The sequence below is a fragment of the Eleutherodactylus coqui genome, chromosome 8, assembly GCF_035609145.1.
Source record: "Eleutherodactylus coqui strain aEleCoq1 chromosome 8, aEleCoq1.hap1, whole genome shotgun sequence".
NCBI classification, from domain to species: Eukaryota; Metazoa; Chordata; class Amphibia; order Anura; family Eleutherodactylidae; genus Eleutherodactylus; species Eleutherodactylus coqui.
The window spans coordinates 87,445,376-87,470,217 of NC_089844.1; the positions used below are offsets into that span (position 1 = coordinate 87,445,376).

Genomic DNA, 24,842 nt, shown 5'->3' on the forward strand with positions numbered 1-24,842 from the left:
CTATGAGGTCTATATGTTTTGATGGGGGAAAATGGACACAAGTTGTCAGAATGGGATATACTGTTTGAAGGCTTTTCCCATCTATAAAGTGATGGCATATTACTAAGGTAAACCATGTATGATCTGTAGGGGTCTAAACTGTAGGACCCAGAAAATGAAGAGAGTATAGCTCTGGTGTTCATTTCTAAGTTTTCCTGGCCAACTGGCTGTCAGAGAACTACAATTGGTCCAAATGACTTGAAAAGGGCCACTAAAACAGTCAGGTGCCACTATGCATGGTAAGATGCAGCCGCTTCTTTCTGAGGATCTGTAGGAGTACTGATAACCTTACAAGATGGAAAAACCCTGTTAAATGGGTTGTATCAAGTTACTCAGCATCTACGGGATAGAAGATAACTTTATGATCAGTGTGGGACCAACCGATGGGACCACCACAGATCCTGAGAATGGAGGTTTGGTCGGTCCCTTAGTAAATGAAGCTGAGGTCATGCAGGTGCGCTGCCGCTCCACTTACTTCAATGACTAGTGGTTGCCGAAGCACTCGCACTCAGTAATCTCCGGCGCTGTCACAGAAGTGAATGGAGAGCAGCAGCATGTCTGCGCGACCTCTACTTCATTTACTTTGGGACCGACTGGACGCATATTCTCAGGATCAGTGGAGGTCCAAATGGTCAGACCCCCACCAATCAAAGATATCCATTCTCCTGTGAATAGTGAATAACTTTAAAGCTTGGTACAGCCCCTTTAGTGTTTTAGCAAATGTGAGAAATTATATATATATTTATTTAGAAAATACCTTAAATATGTGTGCTTTTAAAATATGATGGCCCAGTTCCATGGTCTGTTGGCGATTTAATTTCCCTTCTTGTCGAGAAAACATGAACGCTAAGAGGGAGTGTCCACTGCTAAATAAAGAGCAAAAATAAATATGTTAATACAAAAATGAACAAAAATACACAAAGAACGTTTTAGTAAGGTACAGTATGTTCCCCCGGAAGAGCTCTGCCAGCAAAATACAAGTATGCAGCAAGCTTACTCAATAAGATGGCTTTCTAAACAGCAGGTGGTTTCACACACAGGTTATTGATGTCGTTTTTGAGCATAAGTTGGAAGTGGATGCAGAAGGAAAGAGACATATAAATCCTTCCTTTTTTCACCCATTTCTCTTGAATCTCTTTCTGGCTTTGGTTGAAAAAAAAACTGCATGAAATGCCCGTCACGCCCCAAACTTCCGATTGGCTATCTTCAAGAAGGTCCTAGCAGCAGTATCTGGATATCTTTTTGACTGCCCTGAAGGATTAGGGTTAGCGATTGGTGTTCCTGTGAGGCTTACTTTATTACCTGTCAATGCTTTCAGGTTACAGCAATTACATGGAAGCATTTACAGCAAATAATGTAAGGCTAACAGGAATAGTAATCCCTAACCCTAACCCTCCAGGGCAGGCTAAAAGCAATCCACACTATGGACAGGGAGCCGCTGCTGCACTCTTCACACTGCGCCCCACCGCAGCTCAGCACCACTCACATGTGCCACTGCAGCGCTGACATGTGGCGACCAGCAGCTGACACCGTACTGCACAGCCACCGCTCACATGTAGCGACCGCCAGCTCTCACCTTCCTCCATGGCGGCCCAGTGAATATGAACGGAGGTGGCAGTATACAGGCGGCAGGGAGAGTCATTGCGGGCCCGCTAAGAGGGAGCAGAGCCGATACCATTCAACGGGGCTGCAAGGCCGCTGTCCCCTACAGGACCTGTGAGCCCAAGGAAGGGAAGACAGGCGTGCAGCTGGGAGAGTCACTGCGGCCCAGCTAAAACGGAGCAGAGCCAATCACATTCAGCAGCGCTGTTGGAAGCCCGGCGCCTACAGGACCTGTGAGCCCGAGGAGGGGGAGACAGGCGTGCAGTCAATCACGAACAGGGGGCGTCAACCCCCTGTCAAAACACCCTGTATATATCTTGGCTCCACCACTACTTCCGGTGGTGTCAAGATACAATAATACCCCTAAAAAGAACATACTGAAAAAGAACCCCTGATGAATTTTCGAGCAGTCTTCATCAGTAAGCTTCTATTAAGCTGCTTCTTCATTGGATCGGTTTCCGACAACTCTTACAAGAGTAGTCACTCAGCACTACTAAAGTCCAAGTCCAGGAAAGCTAGAAATGACCCGTTATGCAAGCTATAAGAGACAGGGGGCGTATCAATATCTAGACACATTCTTACATTTCAGGAAAGCTACAGTAGTTGGCAATGTAATGGCAGCCATATTGGTTGTCATGTGGGCTTCTGAAAAACAAATATTTGTAGCTAAATAGAATTTAACGTTTGTTTTTTCAACTACTGGAAGTAAAAAAAAAAACTAAAATAAAAAAATATTTGAGGATACTTAAGAGTAAAAGCATACAGTAGTTAATATTATATAACAGCTATCAAGTCAAAAGCACTTTCTACATGACTGGGATAAGCCATTTTATCTCCCGAGACTCGCTTTCTGGTATAATCTTCACTAAGGTATTTCCAGCAGAGGAAATGAAACATCACTCTAGTGATGACTTGTTAATGGCCATCAGAGCTCAGCTGAAGCCCCGGCCATAATGGTTTCCCAAATTAGCTCAACAAAGCTGCAATAGGAAACATCTTGTGAACTACAGAAGAGAAGGGGCGCGCTATCAAATACTATTACATGAGACTAGAAACCTCTAGATCTGTCACATGGCCAAAAAGGCTGTTCTAATGTCTATTCCTCTATATACGTATGTACATCCCCAAATGGTGAAAATAGGACAGCGGCTATCAACCTTCAGTAAACTTAAAAGGTCACAGACTTTTCAAGAAACTTGTGCCAATGTGAAAACTACTGTAGCATGGGTGCAAATCTCTTTATTTACACCAAAGAATGTTTGTGTGAAAGATTCCTTTAAAGTGCTGGCCACCAGGGGTCTACCTGCCTAATTTGCTGTCCAATGCCTGTTGTCACGTGAAATCTGTCTCTAGTAACAGACACAGAAATACGTTTCCAGAAGTGAGAGATGGTGTTGTCTCCTGCTGCCTACAGACGTTTATGGAGAGGAGAAAAATGAAGCTTCTGGATTGAAAAAAGCAGCAAAGAAACTCACATAAAGGTGCTGCTGCATCTACTAGTAAGTGCTCACAGTCTTACAACTACACTGGAAAGTTTTCACATTAATATAGATAAGGACCTCCCTCTGCTCTCTGGAGTTCCAGCATGTCCTGCAGTCATCGGCCGCCCACAAAAAATCACTTCGTGGTTACAGGATTCATAAATACTGCCTCCAGGAAGCGATTGCTCTGATTGGCTCAGCATCGCTCGAGAACCAATCAATGCAGCACTCGATGAACTAATGCTATGGCTGTGATTGGTTCATCCAGCGCTGCATTGGTTAGTTTTACAACCGCTGCTCAGCCAATCACAGCCATCGTGTTGAGGAGGCAGGATTTATGAATTGGCCAATCAATGACGCTGGTCAGCCAGTTCATAAATCTCACCTCCACAACACAATTACTGTGATTTGTTTATCGAGCACTGCATTTTTATTTCAATGTAATGCAGCTAGGGCTTATTTTCGAGGGGAAAGGGTAGCTACGTCCTTCTACCTGCCTCCGAGGACAAAGCTGCTTCAACAGAAATGAAGACCGTAACAGGAAGCACAAAGCCTTTGCAATGTATAAGCAAGAATGATACATAAACATTGATCCAATCAAGGTCATGGCTGCTTCAACCATTCTACTAGTCCTTGGTATTTGTGAGCATTCCTTTACAGGCTTTGGTTTAGAAAATCAACTTAAAAAGTTTATAAAAGGGGTTCCTCACTTATAAGCCAGCGCCTAGCTCGGCTACAAACAGGATCCATCATCCTGGAGCGGCGGAACGCAGTAATACTTTATTTCCATTGCAGAAAAACTGAACATTTGCAGTCAGATCCTTCCACAGATTACAGCTAAATGCTGGGGATTTGGGGACTGTTCTAATAAAATGCAATTCTCCACAATTAACCACTTCTTTTCTACTTTTATGGCATGACTCCTGCTCTTACCGTGGTTCACATAAGAACTGGGCGCTCTCTCCATCAGCCCTCCATACGAGCCATTCCCTAAAGGACGGGTGACAGAACATGCGCGTCTTGTCCCTTCTCTTGATTAAAAAGCAGGAGAGAAGTTCCATGCGTTGCTGAAAGTCTTTCCAGTTATGTTCGCCATAAACACTGCCTGCATTGATGGCCTGGAATATCTGCTCATCCGTCATAGGGTGCAGCGAGGCCAGGGACAGGTTCAAAATGGGAAGTGCTTTCTCAAAGGCTGAGTTGGTCATGAACTTCATGTTGCACTGGAGCAAATAAAGCTCCGAGACGGAAACTGGCACCACCTTATAGCTGGAACTCTTGATCACCAAGTGGCCCCTTTCGAATAGATCCAAGGTGAGCTTCAGGTAAAGATAAGAGCCCTGGCTCCTCGTCACCAAGTGATCGCACAGTTTGCTGAAGCTGGTGGCATCTGTTTTCCCATTTAAAGAGATATTGTTTGCAATTTCCTGGCTAGTGCTGTGTCTGTATTGTATATAGGCTGCCAGGTCATTGTAAAGGTCTTTGTTCTCGGGGAAATCATCTAAGGAAATCTTGGACAAGGGCAATGAACTTGTTATTTCCTAGAATTAAAAAAAAAAAGTAGACATTTGTTAACGGACTTATTACAGCGGCAGACAGATCGCACCCCTCTACTTAGGGTGTACTATAATTCCCAGCAACCCTTCAACGACTGGTCTATCAACAGCTGCAGGTTGCATAAAAGTTGGCTTATGGGAAAGGCAGATGGCTGGCTGCTTTTACTGCATGAAAAATTAATCTGTTGGACATCAGACATGTGACAAACCTGCCTGCTGTCGGCTCCAAGACTATCCGAACCGTTTTTCATCCCTCTCAAAGTGCATTTAGTAAATTGCCTGGCAGCCAAACACGAGACGTAATGTAATCGGCAGGATCAACAATGACTTAGAGGTATTCTGGCAAGTGAAGCAGGATTACCAGCAAGACTATAATATCTGCGGCTCAGAGAAGAACTGACAGTATTATAGAGATCTCTCTGCTAAGAAAATGATTTTGCAGGAATTACCTCGCGGTAATGTCTGCGTCTGTATGCGAGACGTTTACCTTATCTTTCTCTCTCTATGGTTACGAAAAATGAAATTCAACAGAAAAAGGTGTAGGATTTGGTTTTTCGTTATCTTCACATCTTGCATTTTTCCAAAGAAGTAGAATTTGGATAACATTTCTTAGGCCCAAATAAAAACCAAGGACCAATAACGAGGTTACAGCTCTAAGGCGAGGGCTCAAACAGCGGCATAGGGTCGACCACGAGTCGCGGTAAATTCAAGGCTTTACCGAACGAAGACCTGGTGGGTCCCAATCAAGGCCTGACTGACAGGAAACCTCAATGTTTCAACAGGAGGGAAAAAGTTGCGTGCAACCTGTGACAATTGCAAGAATTGTAATCAGGATGTGACCATGCCATGATTTTACTGTGAATAGAATTGGGATGTACATAGCAAAAGCAGTACAGCCTGTGCGTGCTGCTATACACATTCTGTCAAGTAACACATGAACAGGGCAGCTATTCTTCCCTAGAAGCAATGGAGCATGCCAACATTCTTTCTCCGTTGGAATTCTATGTAAGGAAATGGAGGTATATGTATAGTTACAAAACAAAACTATGCAACCTACATTGCAAATTAGATTTACCAAATTTACACATTTGCAGCTGCCAAAATACAGCAGTCAAACAAATTAAAACAATTTCAACAGCTCAACACAACTAATATAACAAGTGGTATCTCTAAATTCAACACAAAATGCCACCAACGAACTACAGCAGTCTCAGAATGATTCAATTCCCTGAATAGAATCCCTCCTAAGAGCACACATTTGCAAATCAGGTGTTGTCTCAAGCACACCTGATGCAACAAATCAAGGACTTTATTAGTTGCATCAGGTGTGCTCAAGACAAAACATTTCACTTAGATTTCTCTGAAACGCTGTCAGAAGCTGGTGTCTACATATCACGTTTACAGCAGGTCGTAACAGCAAAAAGGTGCTCTACTAAGTACTGAAGATACTGGTCATCCACACTGGCTACAAAACCTTGCTACAAATCATCGCTAATGTGAAAGAACCCGTTGGAAACCATGACCTTCCCATTGTAGCAATGATTTTGTAACAAGATTTTGTAGCCTGTGCGGATGCAGCCTAAAGGGGATGAATAATTCTGAGACTATAGTAGTCATTACAAGTGTTAGGTTGTGTTGAGATTTGTAAATTTTTCTTTTGATTATTTTTTTGAAAACAGCTGAAAGTCTGCAAATTTGCCCAATTAACCGTGTTGCTATGAGGATTGAATAATTTTGAAATTTGCAACTTTAGATACAATAAAGGTCCCACGCTTGGTGCAAAATTAAATCCATAATATAGCATTTGTATGAGGTCCAAGTTGAAAGACAGTCTCTTACTGGACAGTCCCCTTTAAATTATCTACAAGACACCCCAAAATGAAGACATGTTTCTTTCTTACATTTGTATTCACTAAACAGCCCCCTAAGGTGACAATCAGGTGGCCAAAATGTCCTACATGCACTTGCTACCCCACCTTTCTCTTGGCACCCCATCTGCCAGTCAGAAGTGGTAGAGGGCACAGAAAACACTTCAGTAAAACTTGTCTAAACAATGAGTAAATGCCAATACTACACGTCTGGGACGGACTAAGAGTTCAATGACAAGCAGAGCACTTAAAAGGTTTTTCTCAAGGAACAATCTGCCTTTGCAGTACACTTACAAAAATCAATAAAATGTATTTTAGACTAATTCCTCAAGGTGTAGATACTGCTGGAAAACGTCTTCCAATGGCAGCCTGATTAATGCAACTCTGAATGGATCCAATTTTACTTTTCTGGTTTAACAGGACAAACGTATATATCTAGATCAGCGAGCGCTGACAGGTTACGGTTTGTGGGTGTTGCCTTATAAACAAATAACCTCCTAATGACCTCCTTTACAAGGAATAGAAGTACAAGTAGGACAATAGTCAAATTAAGCAACAGATACAAGCGAAGATTTACGGTCCAATAATATTCACGTTTTACACAGTAGTCAGTTGGCATAACTCATAAGGGTGACACAAAATATTGCCTATAGTATTATTGGGGTTCTCTCATTACAACTCCTCCTGTCCATTTGTCCTATTATGACAAATGGACATCTGGGGGTGGGGGTCCGGCACGTTGAGCCAGGATAGAGGCAACTCTTGCTCCAGTCTATCCATGTAATACAATATTCAACGCATGGCTAGCCAAAACTTTCCCGATCAATAAAAGTTAATCCTTGCTTATAGCTAACCTGACACGGGTAGTTGCGATAAAACTACAATACAATTGCATTATCACAGTGCACATACCAAGAAGATTGAAAGAAGCCAAAGAGTTACAGACAATATTGCCCCCATACCACCAACTATGGTAAAACAACAAAAGAGCAGCAGTACTTACCCCCACCTCTGCCATGGGGACCCAGTATTGTACCCCCACCATCCTACCGGTGTTGTGGAGAGGATATTATAGGAAGTCAACCTAACTGCTAAAGCCATTCAGAGGCTGCAGCATCACCGTTCTGAAATCCTAGCATCATGGCGGCCAGGATGAGAGCGCGGATATTAGGAGAATGGATGGTGGTGCTGCAGCCGTTAGGTGACTTCCTGTGACATCATCTTCATAATAAACACGGAGAGGACAATGGGGCTATAGCGCTGGATGCCCGCAGCAGAGGAAGAGTAAGTACAACTCTTTTTGTTATTTCAACGTAGTTCCTAGTATAGGGGCAATGTTGTCCAGTAACCGGATAACCCCTTTAAGTGGCAAATTCAGGTCTGCTACATCTAGAACTCATAAAATAAACAGGAACATCTGAAAACTAGTTAACTTTTGAAAGCGTGAACTGCTGACTACTTCCAGCTAATATTAAAAGAATAAAAAAAAAGAGAAAGTAAGCATTGATACTACCTGAAAATTAGATCGCACTGTCAAAATGAGATTCATCCAGGATGGAAACGATGGCACGATTTTGCTTATAAACGAAGCAATGGTGTCGCCATAATCGGGCTTGTGGAATTCAGCTTCATTTAAACCATCAACTAAGATAATGAGTTCTTCCTCTGGAATCTTCCGTTCTATGTAGAGGATAGAAAATAATCACCACCCAAAACCCAATGAATTGTTAAAATAAGTGGTCAACAAGTGGTTTAACAATATTGCTAATTAATGCAGACATAACTTTGAGGGCAATCAGTGTAACAGGTGAGGATATAGATAACTAGGACTGAGTACAATATACACCTCTACTGTCTAGGGGTGAGCGCCTCAATCCTGCCTTTGCTGTGGAGCGGCACTCTGCTCCCACTGCTGTTGACGTGGTCCGGAGGGCCATCGCATACAACAGTCAGTCACCCCTAGTAGTGGTAGGAGGGACAATGACAACTCAATGATATGTTCAGGACATTCTGTAGCCACGTATTCCTCCCATGGCAGCTTCCAAAAAGCATTTTCCAGCAAGATAATGCTTGGCCGCATATAAAAGGGGGGGGGGGGAGGGGAGTCACAGGAATGTCCCCACAACATTGTCACTCTTCCATGGCTGCCCGGTCCTCAGGTTTATCCCCAATAGAACATATAAGACACCATCTGGGATGCCAGCTTCGACAGCCGATGAGTTTGCACAATATAGAGGCTCAGTAACAGGAAATTTGGACAGATATGCAGCAGGATACCATACAGAACCTTTATGCCCCCATGCCCGCCCGTATCACATCTTGTATCCAAGCTAGAGGCAGTACAACAGGGTACTAGAGCCCCCATGCCTGCCTGTATCACATCTTGTATCCAAGCTAGAGGTGGTACAACAGGGTACTAGAGCCTCCCATGCCCATCCTTATCACGTCTTGTATCCAAGCTGGAGGAGGTACAACAGATTACTAGAGCCTCCTTAGCTGCCCGTATCACATCTTGTATCCAAGCTAAAGGTGGTACAACAGGGTACTAAAGCCTCCATGCCCATCAGTATCACATCTTGTATCCAAGCTAGAGGCGGCACAACAGGATACTAGAGCCTCCATGCCTGTCCGTATCACATCTTGTATCCAATCTAGAGGCGTCCCAACAGGGTACTTGAAGTATTCAGTTTTCTGCAGTAAATTGTCCTTTTGCTCTGATATTGTAATCACTTACTTATATCAACGTTGCAATGACGCATACAAAAGTTTCATTCGTACAACTCCTTCTAGGGAAGGGACTGGTTTTTTTTTACAATAAGTGTATATTATGGCTGTCTTATGTGGCAGAGGAGCCTTAAGGAGCTGGTGCGACTGATCCCGCTAAACCCCTATAGCTATGTCCATGTCTATTGATCTCCAATTGGCAATCCTTCAGATGATGAATGAACTGTAAAGATTTTCCTTCGTCTCTCTATTAAGTACTGCATTCATGTAAGCAAATTTAGGCCAGTTCTTGCCAGCAAATATTTTAACATAATTGATGAGTTTCCAGTTCATTTTGCCACCTACCTCGACGAAGATTTGCCATTGGCTCCAGGACTCCTCTCTTAAAGGCAGTCAAAGGGTCCTGTACACAAGATCGCAGGCTAAGCATGCTCTGCAAATGAGGTTCCCGAATAAGAAGGTCTCTGTAAGCCGTCAGCTGATGTGAGCGGCACAATAGAGCTGCAATACTGTGCACAAACTCCGGCACCAGGCAGGTGTATGTGTTATCCGCCTGACAGTAATGATAAGCAACAACCTGTGGATGCAGAACATGTTAGAGAGGGAAGGAGGAGAAAAATAATAATGAACTTCCAAAAATACGATCTATATTAAATGGCTCATACAGTAATTCTCTAAAATACAAATATACCCCTATTTTAAAGTGTGCTTTGTAATGTTGCCCATGGATATATTCCAAGTCTGTTGAGATATATACAATTGGTTCTACTACTCATATTTTAGGTAATAAGAGAAGAACTGTATGACCTAAAAAATGTAAATACCTTTGAAGCCAGATGTTTAAGTGAATCATCCATCATCTTTTGGTGTTCTGGACTTCCACGAGTGCCCAGAGTCTTTAAAGTGTTTCCACCGCACATACTGAGGCTCAACGGGGACGTCTGAGACAGAGGAATCTCTGGGGCATGGTCATTACCTATCACAGCAAGGGTGAAGAAGAAATAGAAGTTCTCAGCAAAGACAAAAAGAGGGGCAAAATGCTGGGCTCAACCAAGATCACATCCTGGACGACCCCCCATCTAATGCCAAGTGAAATCATTAACTGGCAAAAATAGGACTTTGTCCGATACGTAGGACTGGCAGTTAATAAATCAACACACTTTATAAAGGAAAACATACAAGACGTTTTCATATGGATCTGGCAGGAAGAACTTAGACTGTTAAATAATCTAAAATAAATGGCCTGGAGGTTGAACAAACAGCTGTGCCAAAGAAATGATCCCAAAATGGAGAAAGTCTAACTTGTCTTTTGGCAACTTGATGCCGTTTCCATGGAGAGATTTTATTTATTTACAGTATGAGATTTTCCTGGCAGAAGCGGGTGCCGCCGCAGCAAAGACTGGTACTTCAAGATTAACCATGGACGGCAACTCTAGTCCGGATCAAAATATATGGCATGTGACAACTTGACTGTATACAGGTCAAGTGAATGTCCAACACTGGGTAAAAAAACAGTTACCGAACACCCCCCTACAATATAACTTATTATAGCCGTCTAAAATATCAAATAGGGGTGATAAATACCAAATTAATACAAACGTATAGAAACATACCACTAGACGGACAGGGGTATTGGTATGGACCGGACCTGAGCCTCTAGACACAACCAAACAAGACTGATGTGCAACGGCATAGGTCAGCCAAAAACGACCATCAATGATGAGGTTTATGGGATGGAAAAATTGCTGACCAAAGTCGTGGCCCCAAAGTAGATGGTAAAGGTTACACATTGTGCGAACCTAACGACGTTTGTAATAGATATTGTGGAAAAAAGATAAAAATGCTCTAGTAACTTAAACCACTCAATGAGAAGGCCCAGATCCAAGGGCAAATCTACTGGATTCCTAGCTAGGTGTGGGAAAAAGAGGCAGAGGAACCAACAAGATTTCATAAGGCCTAGAGGGTAGTCAGGATGTATGAATAGCATTAATACATAATGTCATCACATAGGCCACAATAGAAGCCTGTGAGAGTATACGATATAGACTTGAGCAGATATAACCATCAGATGGAAAAAAGGGGGCTCAACGCATTTCCCCAACTTTGTTTAGTTGGATAATTCGGAGCATGATGAAAATATGCAACAAATCGGCCCACAGCTATATGCAGGATATAGACTAAGGCCTCATGTCCACGGGGAAAATCAGGCCCGCTACGGATTCTCCATGGAGAATCTGCAGCGGGTCCCTCCTGCCCCGCGGACATGAGCGCTGAAAATCAGAATAAATGAGAATAAACTCACCTCCCATCCGCTCCGTTTCTTCTCTTCGCGGCGGCGCCATCTTCTCTGCGTCGCGGCCGGATCTTCTTTCTTCGGCTCGGCGGATGCGCATGATGACGTCGGTGACGTGCCCCGCACATGCGCCGTCCCGAAGAAAAAAGATCCGGCCACGACGGAGAGAAGATGGCGCCGCGCGAAGAGAAGAAACGGAGCGTGTGAGTAAATCCCGATTTTTGTCTCCCGCGGATCCGGACGGCTTCCATAGGCTTCAATAGAAGCCCGCGGGAGCCGTCCCCGCGGGAGACCCGCATGAAAATGGAGCATGGTCCAGATTTTTTCATGCAGCATTTTTTTTTAAATCTCTTTTATTGACCATCCGCGGGTATTTATCTACCCCGCGGGTGGTCAATGCATCCCTATGGGGTGCGGATCCGCGGGCAGAAGAAGAGTTAAAATCCGCTGCGGATTTTAATTCTTATTTTGCCCGTGGACATGAGCCCTAAGGAGGGTGGTAACCAAACCACATAGTTGGATGTAGAATCACACCAAAGATAGCTAGCTAAAGATGTTATACTAACTACCTAAGCTACGAGAGCCAGAACCACCTAAGCAGAAGGATACCAGTTGAGGGAAAATCCGATGGAGCAGATAAAATAAAAAAGATACAATCAGCAGCCCTGATGGTAGACTGGTGATCTTTAGTGAGGAATAGCCCAAAACTGGGTAATATCAACATATAACAAGCCAATAAGCAATTTAGGGCTTAGTAAAAATAAATGGGTGGCCATTTTTAAATCACCATGTCAAGTTTTATTTATACATATATATATATATATATATATATATATATATATATATATATATATATATATATATATATATATATATATAAAATTTACGATGTTATATATAACGTCATTTGAGAACTAGTCTATATCATTGTTAACGAACCTTTGGGAGATGAAGAAGGGCTATTTGAGGCAATCTGCCTCATTCGGGTCCCATGACAGCTGAGTGCCACCAACTTAGAAATTATTGCTGTCTTTCCAAATCCAACACTGCCAGAAATCACGACTCCCCGGTTCTCCGGCAGCTCTGAACAACTCAGCTTTTCCTCTATCTCCTGAAAGAGCCAGCCCCTTCCAATAAACACTGAGTCTGTTGTTATACTTGGCACCTCGAACAACAGCGGCTTCAGCAGAATGTCCTGTGGCTTGTAGGGGACAAAGCGAGCTGCAAAAAGGATAAAAATAATCACAAAAGAGAAAATGGTAACCCTTCACTTACCATAGAAAGGACCAGAAAAAAAAATCAAAAAGTGTCAATGTAGTGCAGAATAGTTAAGGGTTAAGGTAAAATCAGGCAATATGATCAAACTCCAGCAAATGACACAACATCTAAAAAGTGGACTACAGGGGCACCAGTACATAGTGCCAATTTATTCTGAGACTGCCAAGAGCAGTCAAGTGCGAGAAAGGCATGATGTGTGAAAACTAACCTAGTTTCATTTGCCAAGTTCAGTTTCTTTCGTAACAGACTTTGCTTAGGGGAAGACCTCTAAGTGGGAGGATGAAGTAGAATGGTTTTTACCATTAACTGAGACTCAAAATACATTGACTGCACATGAACTTGCCACCAACCATGGATAAAACGAGTGGTCTCAAAAGTCAACAATTGCTACTTTTATACATACAAGTACAAAAATGCATCTGAAAAACATAAGGGTCCATTAACAGTGCGGACAGGCTCAGATTGACCCACAGAGAAGAAAGTGTATTCCCATGGTCGGCTTAAGCCAGGAGTGGGCACCCAGTCCCCCCATACGAGTGGCAGATGGCATAGTACACCTACTGCATGTCTAGAGGTAGAAGCAGGCTAAAAAGTATCCTCAGCACCTGGATCGGGCCCCATCTTCTCAACGTTGCTCACAAATTATCTTGTAGCTTCTTCCAGCAGTATGAGGGTAGCTGTACAGTATGTTCTCAAGATGAATTTTATTGATAGGTACTGGTGCAGACCACTAATAAAACCAACCTTTGATTTCCTGTTGTACACGGGTCCCGGCTGTGTTATGCCATGGCATTCGAATTGATGTTCTCAGCGGTGCGTTTCTCTGAACATCTAAATAACTCAAGTCTTCCAGTTTTGTAGAACTCGTAGCTAGAAACAAAAAGAATGAACAACAAAAGTTTTTTTTTTAACCATTTCACAGTCCAAAATGATGGTCAACTATTAAGACTATGTCCACCTGTTGTAATTTCGTCATAATTTGACCACATCTTTTGCAAAACAAGAACACATGGACACAGCCTATAAACCCAGTAGAAACGATAAACTAGACTACATTACAATCAAATAACAAAACCTAAATTTGGGAAAGTGCAAACAACTAATAAACAGCATTTACACACATAATAAAGTGCTATAAGTGAATAAGAAATCCATGACTTGAGAATAAATGTGAAAAAAAAGTACAAATCAGGCCTGCTAGGTTTAGGCTATGGCTGCATAAACCAGCAGGTAAGATAAGCAGAAAGGACAAATCACTCAGCACTCAGCTTGTCATGTAAGCCCTATTATCAATCAGATGGCCTTCTCGAGTGTGTACATTTAAAGGGCAGCTCAACCAAACGGTAGCCCAACAAAGTGGTTTACTGGAAAATCTGTGCAGCCATTATACATTATACTACCAACAGTATTTGGACACCCCTATCAGTAGAATGGATCATGCCTTATTAGAATGTCACGTGTCCTAACCTATGTTACAGAAGATGCAGACTCTTGGAGGCGTTGGCCATAGTGTGTTATGGGAACTGTAAGCTATTGTATCTACGGGTTATACCACTGCACACAAGTCATCCATTATGAAGCACGATGCTTCGTCCAGTCTGCAATGGTGAAAGAAGCGTCACTGGACAGTTAAGCAATGGAAAAACGTTCTATGGAGTCAACAATCGCGCTACTCCATCTTTAGATCAGATGGATGTACCTGGGTTTGGGAAGCCTGGGGAATGCCTTTCACCCAAGTGCGTTGTGCCAACAGTTAAGTACAGTGGAGGTTCTGTTATGGTCTGGTGATGTTTTACGTGTAATGGTCTGTCTGTTGCCTTTTGTAGCAAGAACCATAAAAATGGAGGTGTACCTTGATATTCTAGACAATAACGTGTTGCCGACAATGTGGCAATACTCTGGGAATGGTCGGTCATACTTCCAACAAGACAACGCACCTTGTCTCAAATCCAATGCTGTGTTACGAAGGTTCGAGGATTTGTATGTTCCACAATTGGACAGCACAGAGTCCCGACCTGAACCCTACTGAACATTTTTGGGATGAACTGGAACATCGAGTTAGGAAATATGAACAGCATCCATCTTGAGGGAACTCACCAGGCGTTTACAGAATGAATGGAGGGAAATACCAGCTGAAGTGTATCAGACATTAGTAGAAAGTATGTCACGGAGAGTATCTGATGTCATTAGGGCCTAAGGAGCCCCAGTCAGTATTAACATATGGAAATAAGTACTACTTTTGATTCTTGCTCAGGTGTCCAATTACTTTTTGTAGAATAGTGTAGACTTTGAGCATTACTACTCCTTACAAATCAATCATGTTACTTAGTTCATTATTGCAGACAATTACACTTTTTTTTTCCAAAAAGAAAGTAAAGTTCTTGATTGTCTGACTACAATGCCAGCTCCACATTAATATGTATTACATTTTTTTTCTATATGTTGAAAAAAAAGGACTCACTATGGGACAAGACAAGGAGGCAAAACAGAGAATCTGGACAAAGTAATATTTTTCTATTTGATTATAGTCAACTAACTTCAACCAACACCGTGATTTTGGTTTTGGGTGGAGAGAACGGAAACATATTTAAAGCCACTTCAGACCGTCTAAATCCAGAAAACAGTATGTCCTGCATTCTATCCCTCGCTAGTTTTCCTTTTCACTACCCTCTTCACTGTGAGAGTGGGTGGTCTGCACGGGTTAGATAAACCCATTATCATTCATCGCTGTTCTCATGGCCAGCATGTCATAAGTGGTGTTATTTCTATCCTCCATCTAAGAAACATGTACGGTTTATTATTGTATTAACTAGGTGGCATTACGTTTGTTTGAACTGTGCAAAATCCGCAAACATTTATCAAGCTGACATCAACCTCAACTATCCTGTGATCTTGGTCGCTGTTCACAAAGTCAAACATATCTCCATAAAAGTATGTATCATGTGTTCTGTTTAATTCATAGGATGAATGTTTGGTGTGTCCTGGCTCAGCTGAACATGTTCCCCTGCCGGGATTCCAATAATATTACAGTCAGATTATTCTGGAAAATGTAAGCAATGGCCCTATTGGTTTCTTTAGCAAAAAGTATATCCAACAAAATAGGCATTCGAGCTACTCAAATGGAACGTCTGACCACTTATTGTAAATTTTATGCAGCTTTGAAGACCAGGAAACCCTAACATTGACTTTGATGATGCCTATAAACTTTGGTTCCCTTCTAAAGTTACTAAATTCAAAGAGTGAAAATCAGTCAACCTCTTGGTTGTTGACTTGAGCTGCTTAGATGTTACATGACAAGGTGTCAACTAGCCACCATTAACTATTTTAATTGACAAGCAGTAAAAATATATTTGAAGCCCAGACAACCCTCTCATTGGCAGGAGGGAATGAATGTAAAGGCTTTCAATGTCTGCTGATTTACAGATTACCACACATTGTCAACCAGATGACTAAATAATGACTGGTGAACCATAGGGTCATACAAAGAAAGCAAAGTTATGCCCTACAGCTATGATCAGTCTAGAACAGTTTTTCTCAACTCCATTACTCAAGTACCCCCAACAGATAATGTTTTCAGGATCTTCTTAGTATTGCACAAGTTATTTAATTATTTGTCAATGCCTCTGACATTGCCATAGGGTATCTTCAAGTGATGACCTGTTGGAGGTACTTGAGAACCACTGGTCTAGGATATCAATTAACATATGCAATGTATACTTTCTGGTCAGCAAGTATCATGTTACAATAGGAATGGCCAAAACAATGAGCAATCCAAGCCTGGCAGACCAACCATGATTGACTGCAAGGTCATTCAGACCACGAAAATATAGTCTTCAATAACACTAAATGAGCTAATATAGTAGACCCTGGTAGAATGGTTTTCAAAAGCAGCCAATGAACCATACCTCCAAGACAAACCAGAATACCATGAGGTTAATCATAATCTATATTAAGGTTGGCTAAATCCAACAATGACCAAATTATATCTTGTGCTGGGTGAATACAGAAAATCTATGTATTGTCTATTTTGCGAAGGCATGCAAAAAGTTGAACTCCAAACTATAAAATTTCACTATGGATACTAAAATCTGAAAGGTTACCAGGAATCAGAGTTGCTTTCCACAGGATAACCATCATCCAAATAGTCTCACAATAGAGCAAACGCAAGCAACAGTTGTTTCGTGTAAACACGGCCACCAACCTGGTAATGCGTGAGGATTCATTCTCTAATTGCCTGGTTTCAGATCACCTAAAAATAGTCGCTGGTTAATTATCGACTTGTGCTAACGGGCAATGATTTAAGCAACTACTCAAAGATCGCTTGCATGTATTTATCTACGTTCAGCGGACTCAGCAACCAATGAGAGTGCATTGGGGAGGGGTTGCAATTTCAAATACTCAACTGCCAAAAAAAACTCACGGCCCCCTAAGTAGTCGATGAACGATATTTCAGCCCATTACAAATGCCCCCAACAATTTTTTCAACGATCACAAAATTAAACAAGTGCACATTTGCTCTGTGTAAAAGAACACAAGCAATAATTTATAAGCGATGGCGACTATTTAGATGATCGTTATCCCATGTAAGCCACCCGTAGGCAGGAGAGTGCGATGACTGCCGTAAACACGTGTAATTTGACACAAAACTTTCCTAGGACTCATATCTTAAGGGCAGACGTTCAATTAAACTGATGTCACCTTAAGCCGCCTTATCACGTACATCTGTATAAACGAATGCGTGATCTCATCTATGGAAATTAGGAGTTGCGGGCATGACATTCTTACTCCTTTCCAGGTTCTTTAAAATGGACAGGTGTATATGGATGTATCAAGGGCAGTGTCTTTATAACACAAAAACACGTCAGAAAGCAATGAACTCCTAAAACAGAAATCTACAGTACTCTGCAAACGTTTTAGGCAGCTGTTAAAAAGCTGCAACGTAAGAATGCTTTCAAAAGCATGAGTGCTAATAGTTTGTTTTTGTCAATTAAAGTGCAAAGTGAATGAACAAAAGAGAAATCTAAATCAAATATTTTGATTTAGATTTTCATTTTGTTTGTTCACTTTGCACTCTGTTAGCAAAATTAAACTATTAACGCTCCTGTTTTTAAAAGCATTTGCAGCATTTTTTCCACAGCTGCCTAAGGCCACACCTGCCTACATGAGCATCATTAACGCTCGTATCATTGCATTGCATGGCTGCACTTGTGGTTGCAGGTTCAGCCCTGCCATTGTCAGGAAAAACGCAAGCAATAGTGCCCTAAAACTTTTGCAAAGTACTGTGCTGATAGACTAGAACACCTGAGCAACCTGACTGCTTGCCCATATTCTGGAATACAGGATGTTTTTATGGTTCAATTGCCCCACTAATAATCACCCCCCCCCCCCCCTCCCCTTCCCAAGAAATTGAGATTTTTAATGATGGGCAAAGTCAGCAAATGTGAACACAACCTAATGCAGGTGGCGCTTATCAAGCCATCAGGCCTAACAACTGAATCTGTTGACATGTGAATCAACACTATGCAGGAAGTGGCCACATCTTACCTACTCCATTCCTTAACCTGAACACCTCAATCATATCTCTTCTTTCTACAAGCCACCCAGCCGTTCAGTACCGGAGTGTCAAGATTTGCTGTTTAATATGTCAGCAAGTTAGGCAGAGAAAACAAACAGCGGCTGACACACACCTACTCAGTTCTCATCATCCCATCCCCTCCCCGGAGAGAGACACTGAATCCCAGTAATGCTAGCTCATCCTGGAGGAATGCAGGACAATTAGTACATTCAAAATGTGCACTTCTTGCAACCGCATAACACTGTTAGAATTAAAAACTGGGCAATAAGACAAATTCCGCTACTCAATCACCTCCCTCAACCCCTCCTGTCATTACATTTCAGAATGCAGACGGCGTGAAATGCCAATTCCTTGTAGAATTCATTATCTAATATCAAACCTGAAGAAGAAGCTTCAATTATTGTTCCGGGAAAAGCAGAGATAAAAATCAAGCTGCTAAATGAAGATTCATTCTGGGCACATTTCATAAGCCGACTGAAGCTGGATGTTCGTTTACTTTTTAAATTAAAGTACGGAAGAAATCCGATAAAACTGACATACAGGATGGCTTTAGCTTTCATAAAAAAGTGTTTTGAGGAAGCTGATTTGTCATAGAATCCTAAAGGGCAAAGTGAACCCTTCCTCTGGGTACCTACTGTACTGCCAAGGATATGGTCAAGCAGAGGGGAGAAGAGAGACCAATGAGTAATGTCTGCAGGGCTCCATTCACATCATGTTATGGAGATCCGCTCTTCCACATATCTTCTTTGATCAAATCTCAGCACAAGATCTATAGGTGTTAGTCTGACACTAAAACGTGTTGCCCTTGATAAAGATCTCCTCTTCAGTTGGGTCCTGTTCACACCAGCAGCTCTGGGATTCCTCTGACTTTTTTATGCTCTCATCATTCACATGGAGGTTCTGTTCTTGGTCCTTCATTGTCACGTGCAACCTAACACAACTGCGACATAACACTCACAGAAAACTCAACTCGGTTGGATTTTGGGGAAGGTCATAAATCACATGTGACTTTTTCTACCATCGGCATCTATGTGCATCTCATGCGACTGTGACTTTCCTGGATAACATTTCCTAATGTTTTCTTAAGAAATGGTTTCCCTCTTCTTTGTGTCGAAATCAGAATCTGCTTTCCGATAAAAAGATGTATCGGAGAGTGCCTCTCCTCAATGTTATGTTAAGGGGGCCTATAAAGGAGTATGACCTTGAAGAGGAGTTCTGCTACACTTCATCCCAAGAACAAAATCAATAGGAATTTTGCTTGACAAAAATGACAGTCGGACACTGAATCGTGTTGCTCTCACTAAAGCTTTTCTCTTCAGGTGGTCCTGCTGCTTCGCGAATCCTGGGGCTTTTCTCTGCTCTTGTCGTTCTTATGGAGGTTCCATTCTTGGTCCTTCTAGAAAAGGCTGGGTGTTAAGCTCTGCTACCGTTTGGTTCCACAGCACAACTGGTATTAAGGTATCAGGTATTAATACTCCTATCCTATCTGGCTGTTTTGCTTTTACCAAGAGGACCCTCTGAACTATGGAGCCCTTATCTGTTTTTAATAACGGAATTAAAAAGCTGACAAAATTTTGACAAACCTTTTTGAAAAGTACCGATGAGGAGGAATAATTTAGGATGACACAATTGTGCTAGACTGGAAGATCCAGTGTCAGAATGAAGAAAACTTCTTTATTGACAAGGCAACGCATTTCCACAATAAAGTTTTCCTTAATCCGGACACTAGATCATCCTGTCCAGCGCACCTGTCATTCTCAATTAGCCCTACTCTTTGGTACGCAGCTCATGGAGGCTTTGCTGGTCCGTCATGGGCAAGGCTACTGCTGTGTACAGGCTTTTAATGCGTTGTGCCCGAGTACAAACAGTGCAAGTATCAACTTTCCTACTAGGGTTTTATCTTTTTGAAACTGACCATGCTACACTATGGAGTGATCTTTTTAAATTTTATTTACAATATATTATCTGAAAGGACAATCAATGAATGATCTTAAAGTAATTAAAGTAAAAATGTTTTAGCAGGACTGGTATTCTAGATCATCCCCTTTTCAGGCAAAGGAGGCTGAGCTCCAATACCAGACAGAAGCAATGAACTAAAGTGAGTCTATTTCAGGAAAAAAGTAGACCCTTTTATTCTAAATATAGACAAACCCTTTAATTCGACAGATTTGTCAATCATAAGTTGACATACAAAAATATTCCATTCTGTTCTTCTCAGCTTGACTCAATTTAACCAAGAGGCATATCTATTCAATCTTTGTACCACAAGTGGAAGAATGGAGTCAACAATAACCATAATTACAATGACCTATTTACAGATAAGAGGAGAGAAGCAGCAAGAAGGTGGAGAGATGCAACCACAGCAATCATGAACTTGCTATTGAGACGCCTGAGGATGCAAACAGAAAACAGGACATTTTGAAGAAAAACAAATTCTATGGTCATCAGTAATTCACTCAAACATCTCCATAAACACTTTGTATTTACCTGCCACAGAGTTTGGTCGTTGCATAACTAAAGAGTTGGAATTCTGCATGTAGGAGACTGGGCCTTCCCCAGTAGATGGGTCCACTTTTGGCAAATTTTCTCCTGCAATACAGGTTTCCTCCTCCACTACTGGTGAGCAATTATCTGTTCTCCGCTCATGAATGATCCCCGGATGCCCTCCTGTCCTCAAACTGCCATCTTTGCTCCATTCCAGGCTGGAACCACTGCGGTCGTCATTCTCCGATGAACTTGTGATCGTTGCTGAAATAGAAGGACAATGAAAAGTTTTGCTCAATGAAGGCAACTTGTCAATAAGTCAATATCCAACCTTAAGTAAGAAGAAAATGACACTGGTGGTTAGCAGCAGGATGCTGTGCTGCTGGGTGCCAAAGTGCTGCTCTCAGGATGCAGTGCCTATACTACCTATAATCCAAGGCTGATGAAATCATTCTATAGAGATACAGGAGAATGACTACTAAACAGGAATACTCCTCAGAAACTCATTCAGATCTCACTCCTCCACAGTGATACAACTGCTCTCACATCACAGGAATGTAAATAAATAAAGTATAGGCTGTGGCTGTTACACTCATGATACAAGTGGGACTGTCAGTGTAGCCTTCGGGCTAATGCAATAAGTATACAATACATATCTATAGCTGATTACACCCAGATGACTCTGATCTTCAAACATCTCCCTGATCTGCACCGAGCAGATCTCGATTCATTCTTAGCACTTGTCCCTTATGGATCAAGACCACTGAAGTCATCAGCATACTGCCATTCACCGTGTCAGGGATGATATGCATAAAACAGTATTTCTATTTGCACTCTGTAATTTAACACTGTGCTGTAGAAAACTTGGAAGCAATCAGGGAGACTGGTCACATATGCCCTTCCCAGGAGGACTGACCTCAGAAATGTTCCTGCACCCCCGAACCGACTCCTTAGAAGAAAAGTCTAAGGAGTCAGGTACCAGAATTCAACTCCCAAATACACACAACTGGCATTTACAGGGCGCAATTTCTCCAACCAGTTCTGCTTTGATAGAACATTATATGTATACAGTAAGAAAAAAGTAGCTTTTTATATTTCAGTAACTCCTTCAGATTTCGTTGGAGAGAATCAATAAGCTCTATACTTAATCACTGGAATTGGTTTGTCAAAAAAGGGTCAGAAGACCCTCATTCTTCCGATAGGTGGGGCTCTCCCCTAATAATCATTTATAGCATGTGCTGCTGATGATCCTACCCAAACAGCAGCAATAGTAACGCCATCTGCAGGCTGCAAAACATGGTATAACAATTTTGAGCTATTAATAAGGTGAAATGTACAAGCAAGAATAAAAAAATAACAAATAAATGAAATGCAATGGTGCACATAAGCCATGGCTGCAACAAATACAGAAACACATGCTTCAGCACTCATATGCATTTAATAGCTAAATAAAACGGACAACTATTTTCTATACTAAGTGCATAAAAATCCAAGTTTCTTAGCGCATGTTTCGATCAAAATATGTGGGTCCAAAGAGAGGTGCCTTTTAGAGTCAGGATCCTGTCCAATAAGGTTCACCTGAAAGCGACAGATGGGCCAACATGTTTTGATCCAAATATGTGCCAAGAACCTTGCATTTTAAGCAGTTAGTGCAAACAATACTTGTGCAATTTTATTCACATATGAATATTGTCAAAGCCATGGTTTACGTACACCTCTGCATTTTATTAATTTGTTGGAAGCGCTGACTTTTTTTTGTTGCATGTGCAGTTGTGTAGGAGCACCTGCCTTCACTTTAGTCGTGCACTCCATTTACCCATCTATCGGAGGTGCTTCAGCGACAGTATACAGCCAGGTATCCTGCTTTCCCAGAATTCATTTTGAGGCCTTTGGCCCAAAGAGAGAGGTCTTGTAGAGTTAGGAACTTTTCCAATAAGGTTTCCCTGGACAGGACAGCTGGGCCCACATGTTTTGCTCAAAATGTGTGCTAAGAACTTTGGATTTTTATATGCTTAGTATAAACAGTAGTAGTGCAATTTTTCAGAAATTAAATGTGTATGAGTGCTGAAGCACAGGTTACTGTTAAGAAGAAATATAGGCCTATGTACAGTATATATGAGCCATTTCCATTATGTCAAATGAATGAATAAAAAAGTGCACACAGCTGATCATTAACACCTTTTTCCAATGGAAAAAAAAGAAGATTTGATCCACATGTTTTCCTATATAACGTCAATGGGGCCATACTCATTGATACACTGTCCTTCATTACTCAAGTTCTTCTCCCTTTAAGAGATGGAACCTTATACAGATATCATTTCCATGCCCTGTACATAAGATGGAAACCCTTGGGAATACCACACTTTTGTTTACAGTAGATTGTGACCAATCCTCATTGCACAATATAGATCAATAACCATATCAGCAGTAAATATGTTGTTGTGTACGCCTTCCACCCCATGTGTCTTGTCAGACTCGTCAGACAATACTACAGCTAGAAATATGGCTACAGATTGACCTTAATTGAAAGGACTAGGGTTAAAGCTATTTCAATTACCAACAACAAACTTAGGACTTGGATACTGAAGAGCAGCCTTCTCTCTCAAACAAGGATCCCCTTGTCTGCCCAGCGCGCTGGATGAAATGGATGTTATTTTACATCTTAGTAAATACATGCAAAGAAGGCTGATTTTGGGCAATGGATGGAGTGGAAAGATCCAGAGCAAGACGATCACTTAAAGGCACAGGGAAATTGGAAATTTAAATTTGTGTACAAAGTATAACAAGAGATTGGTCGATATTTAACCATAATTGAGTCGTAATAGAGGACAAAAAGAGGTGCAAAGGGCCTTAAGGGCCGATGACCAGTAAAAAATACTCGTTTTAGTGATCAAAGCCATGTGAAGGTGCCACTGACCACCTTACAAATAAGCCAATGCTTGCATGTGGGAAACAAAAATAGAACAAAAGAATCATCATTGTTGAGGGCACATCACCCCACGTGAATTGGGGGGGGGGTGCTACCAACAGCGATGAAACAGTATGCGGGACGCAACTCAAAATCAAGCTGTGTAAAATGAAAATTAGGCTCAGTTGGATTTTGCTGTCAGGTCGCAAGTGACTTTTCCCACCAACGACAGCAATGTAATTCACATGACCTCACAGCAATTTGTCTGCTTTTATCCCCCAAATCACAGCTTTGAATCAATTACGGGACAGCAATTTGTGTGACTTTTACGCAACTTGCAGTTCCGCAAGCCTTGTCGCCATGTAGTCCTAGCCCAAGTGTATGTTCCCATGGGGTAGCAATGCTGTGGCTTTTTCGTGTGAAAAATCCACAACATTTAGGGTATGCTCACATGGCAGAATTCACCTCAGAGTTTTCCGTGTTGAACTCCGCCTCGAAAACCGCATTTAAATACTTGGCTTTTTGCAGCAATTTTTGGAGAGAATCCACACTCGACGTATGTGCTGGCAATGGGCAAAATCCAAGCAAGGAATTCATGCGCGGAAAATCACATTTCCGCATCAATAAATGACATGTCACTTTGTGATGTTGAAATAGGACTTCCTGCGATGGAATTCCGCACATGAATTTTGCCATTGACAGGGCAAATTCTGTATGCGCATTTGCTCCAAAAACCACTTCCGAGAACCGCAAATTTTGAGGTGGATTTTAGAGGTGGAAAATACGCTCACCGTATAAACCAGGGGTCCCCAACTCTGGTCCTCAGGGACCACCAACAGGTCATGTTTTCAGGATATCCTATGGTAAGAACCCCTTGGCAATGTCTGAGGCACCGACAATAATTACATCACCTGTGCAACACTGAGGAAATCCTGAAAACCTGACCTGTTGGCGGTCCCTGAGGACTGGAGTTGGGGAACACTGGTATAAACCATGTGGATGAGATTTAAAAAAATATATATCTTGTCCAGACT

The 24,842-nt window shown here is 41.9% G+C and overlaps 1 protein-coding gene across 4 annotated transcripts in view; it reads right to left on the reverse strand.

The window, feature by feature from the left end:
- TANC1 (tetratricopeptide repeat, ankyrin repeat and coiled-coil containing 1) overlaps positions 1-24,842 on the reverse strand; it is a 212,609-nt gene that overhangs the window by 57,839 nt on the left and 129,928 nt on the right. For all 4 annotated transcript variants that reach the window (XM_066575989.1, XM_066575991.1, XM_066575988.1 and 1 more), the window contains exons 7-14: positions 20,904-21,164; positions 13,586-13,711; positions 12,503-12,784; positions 10,095-10,246; positions 9,616-9,847; positions 8,060-8,226; positions 4,056-4,663; positions 797-905 (exon numbers count right to left, since the gene is read on the reverse strand). In XM_066575989.1, the coding sequence (XP_066432086.1) occupies positions 797-905; positions 4,056-4,663; positions 8,060-8,226; positions 9,616-9,847; positions 10,095-10,246; positions 12,503-12,784; positions 13,586-13,711; positions 20,904-21,164 (1,937 nt within the window). The remainder of the gene's footprint in view (positions 1-796; positions 906-4,055; positions 4,664-8,059; positions 8,227-9,615; positions 9,848-10,094; positions 10,247-12,502; positions 12,785-13,585; positions 13,712-20,903; positions 21,165-24,842) is intronic.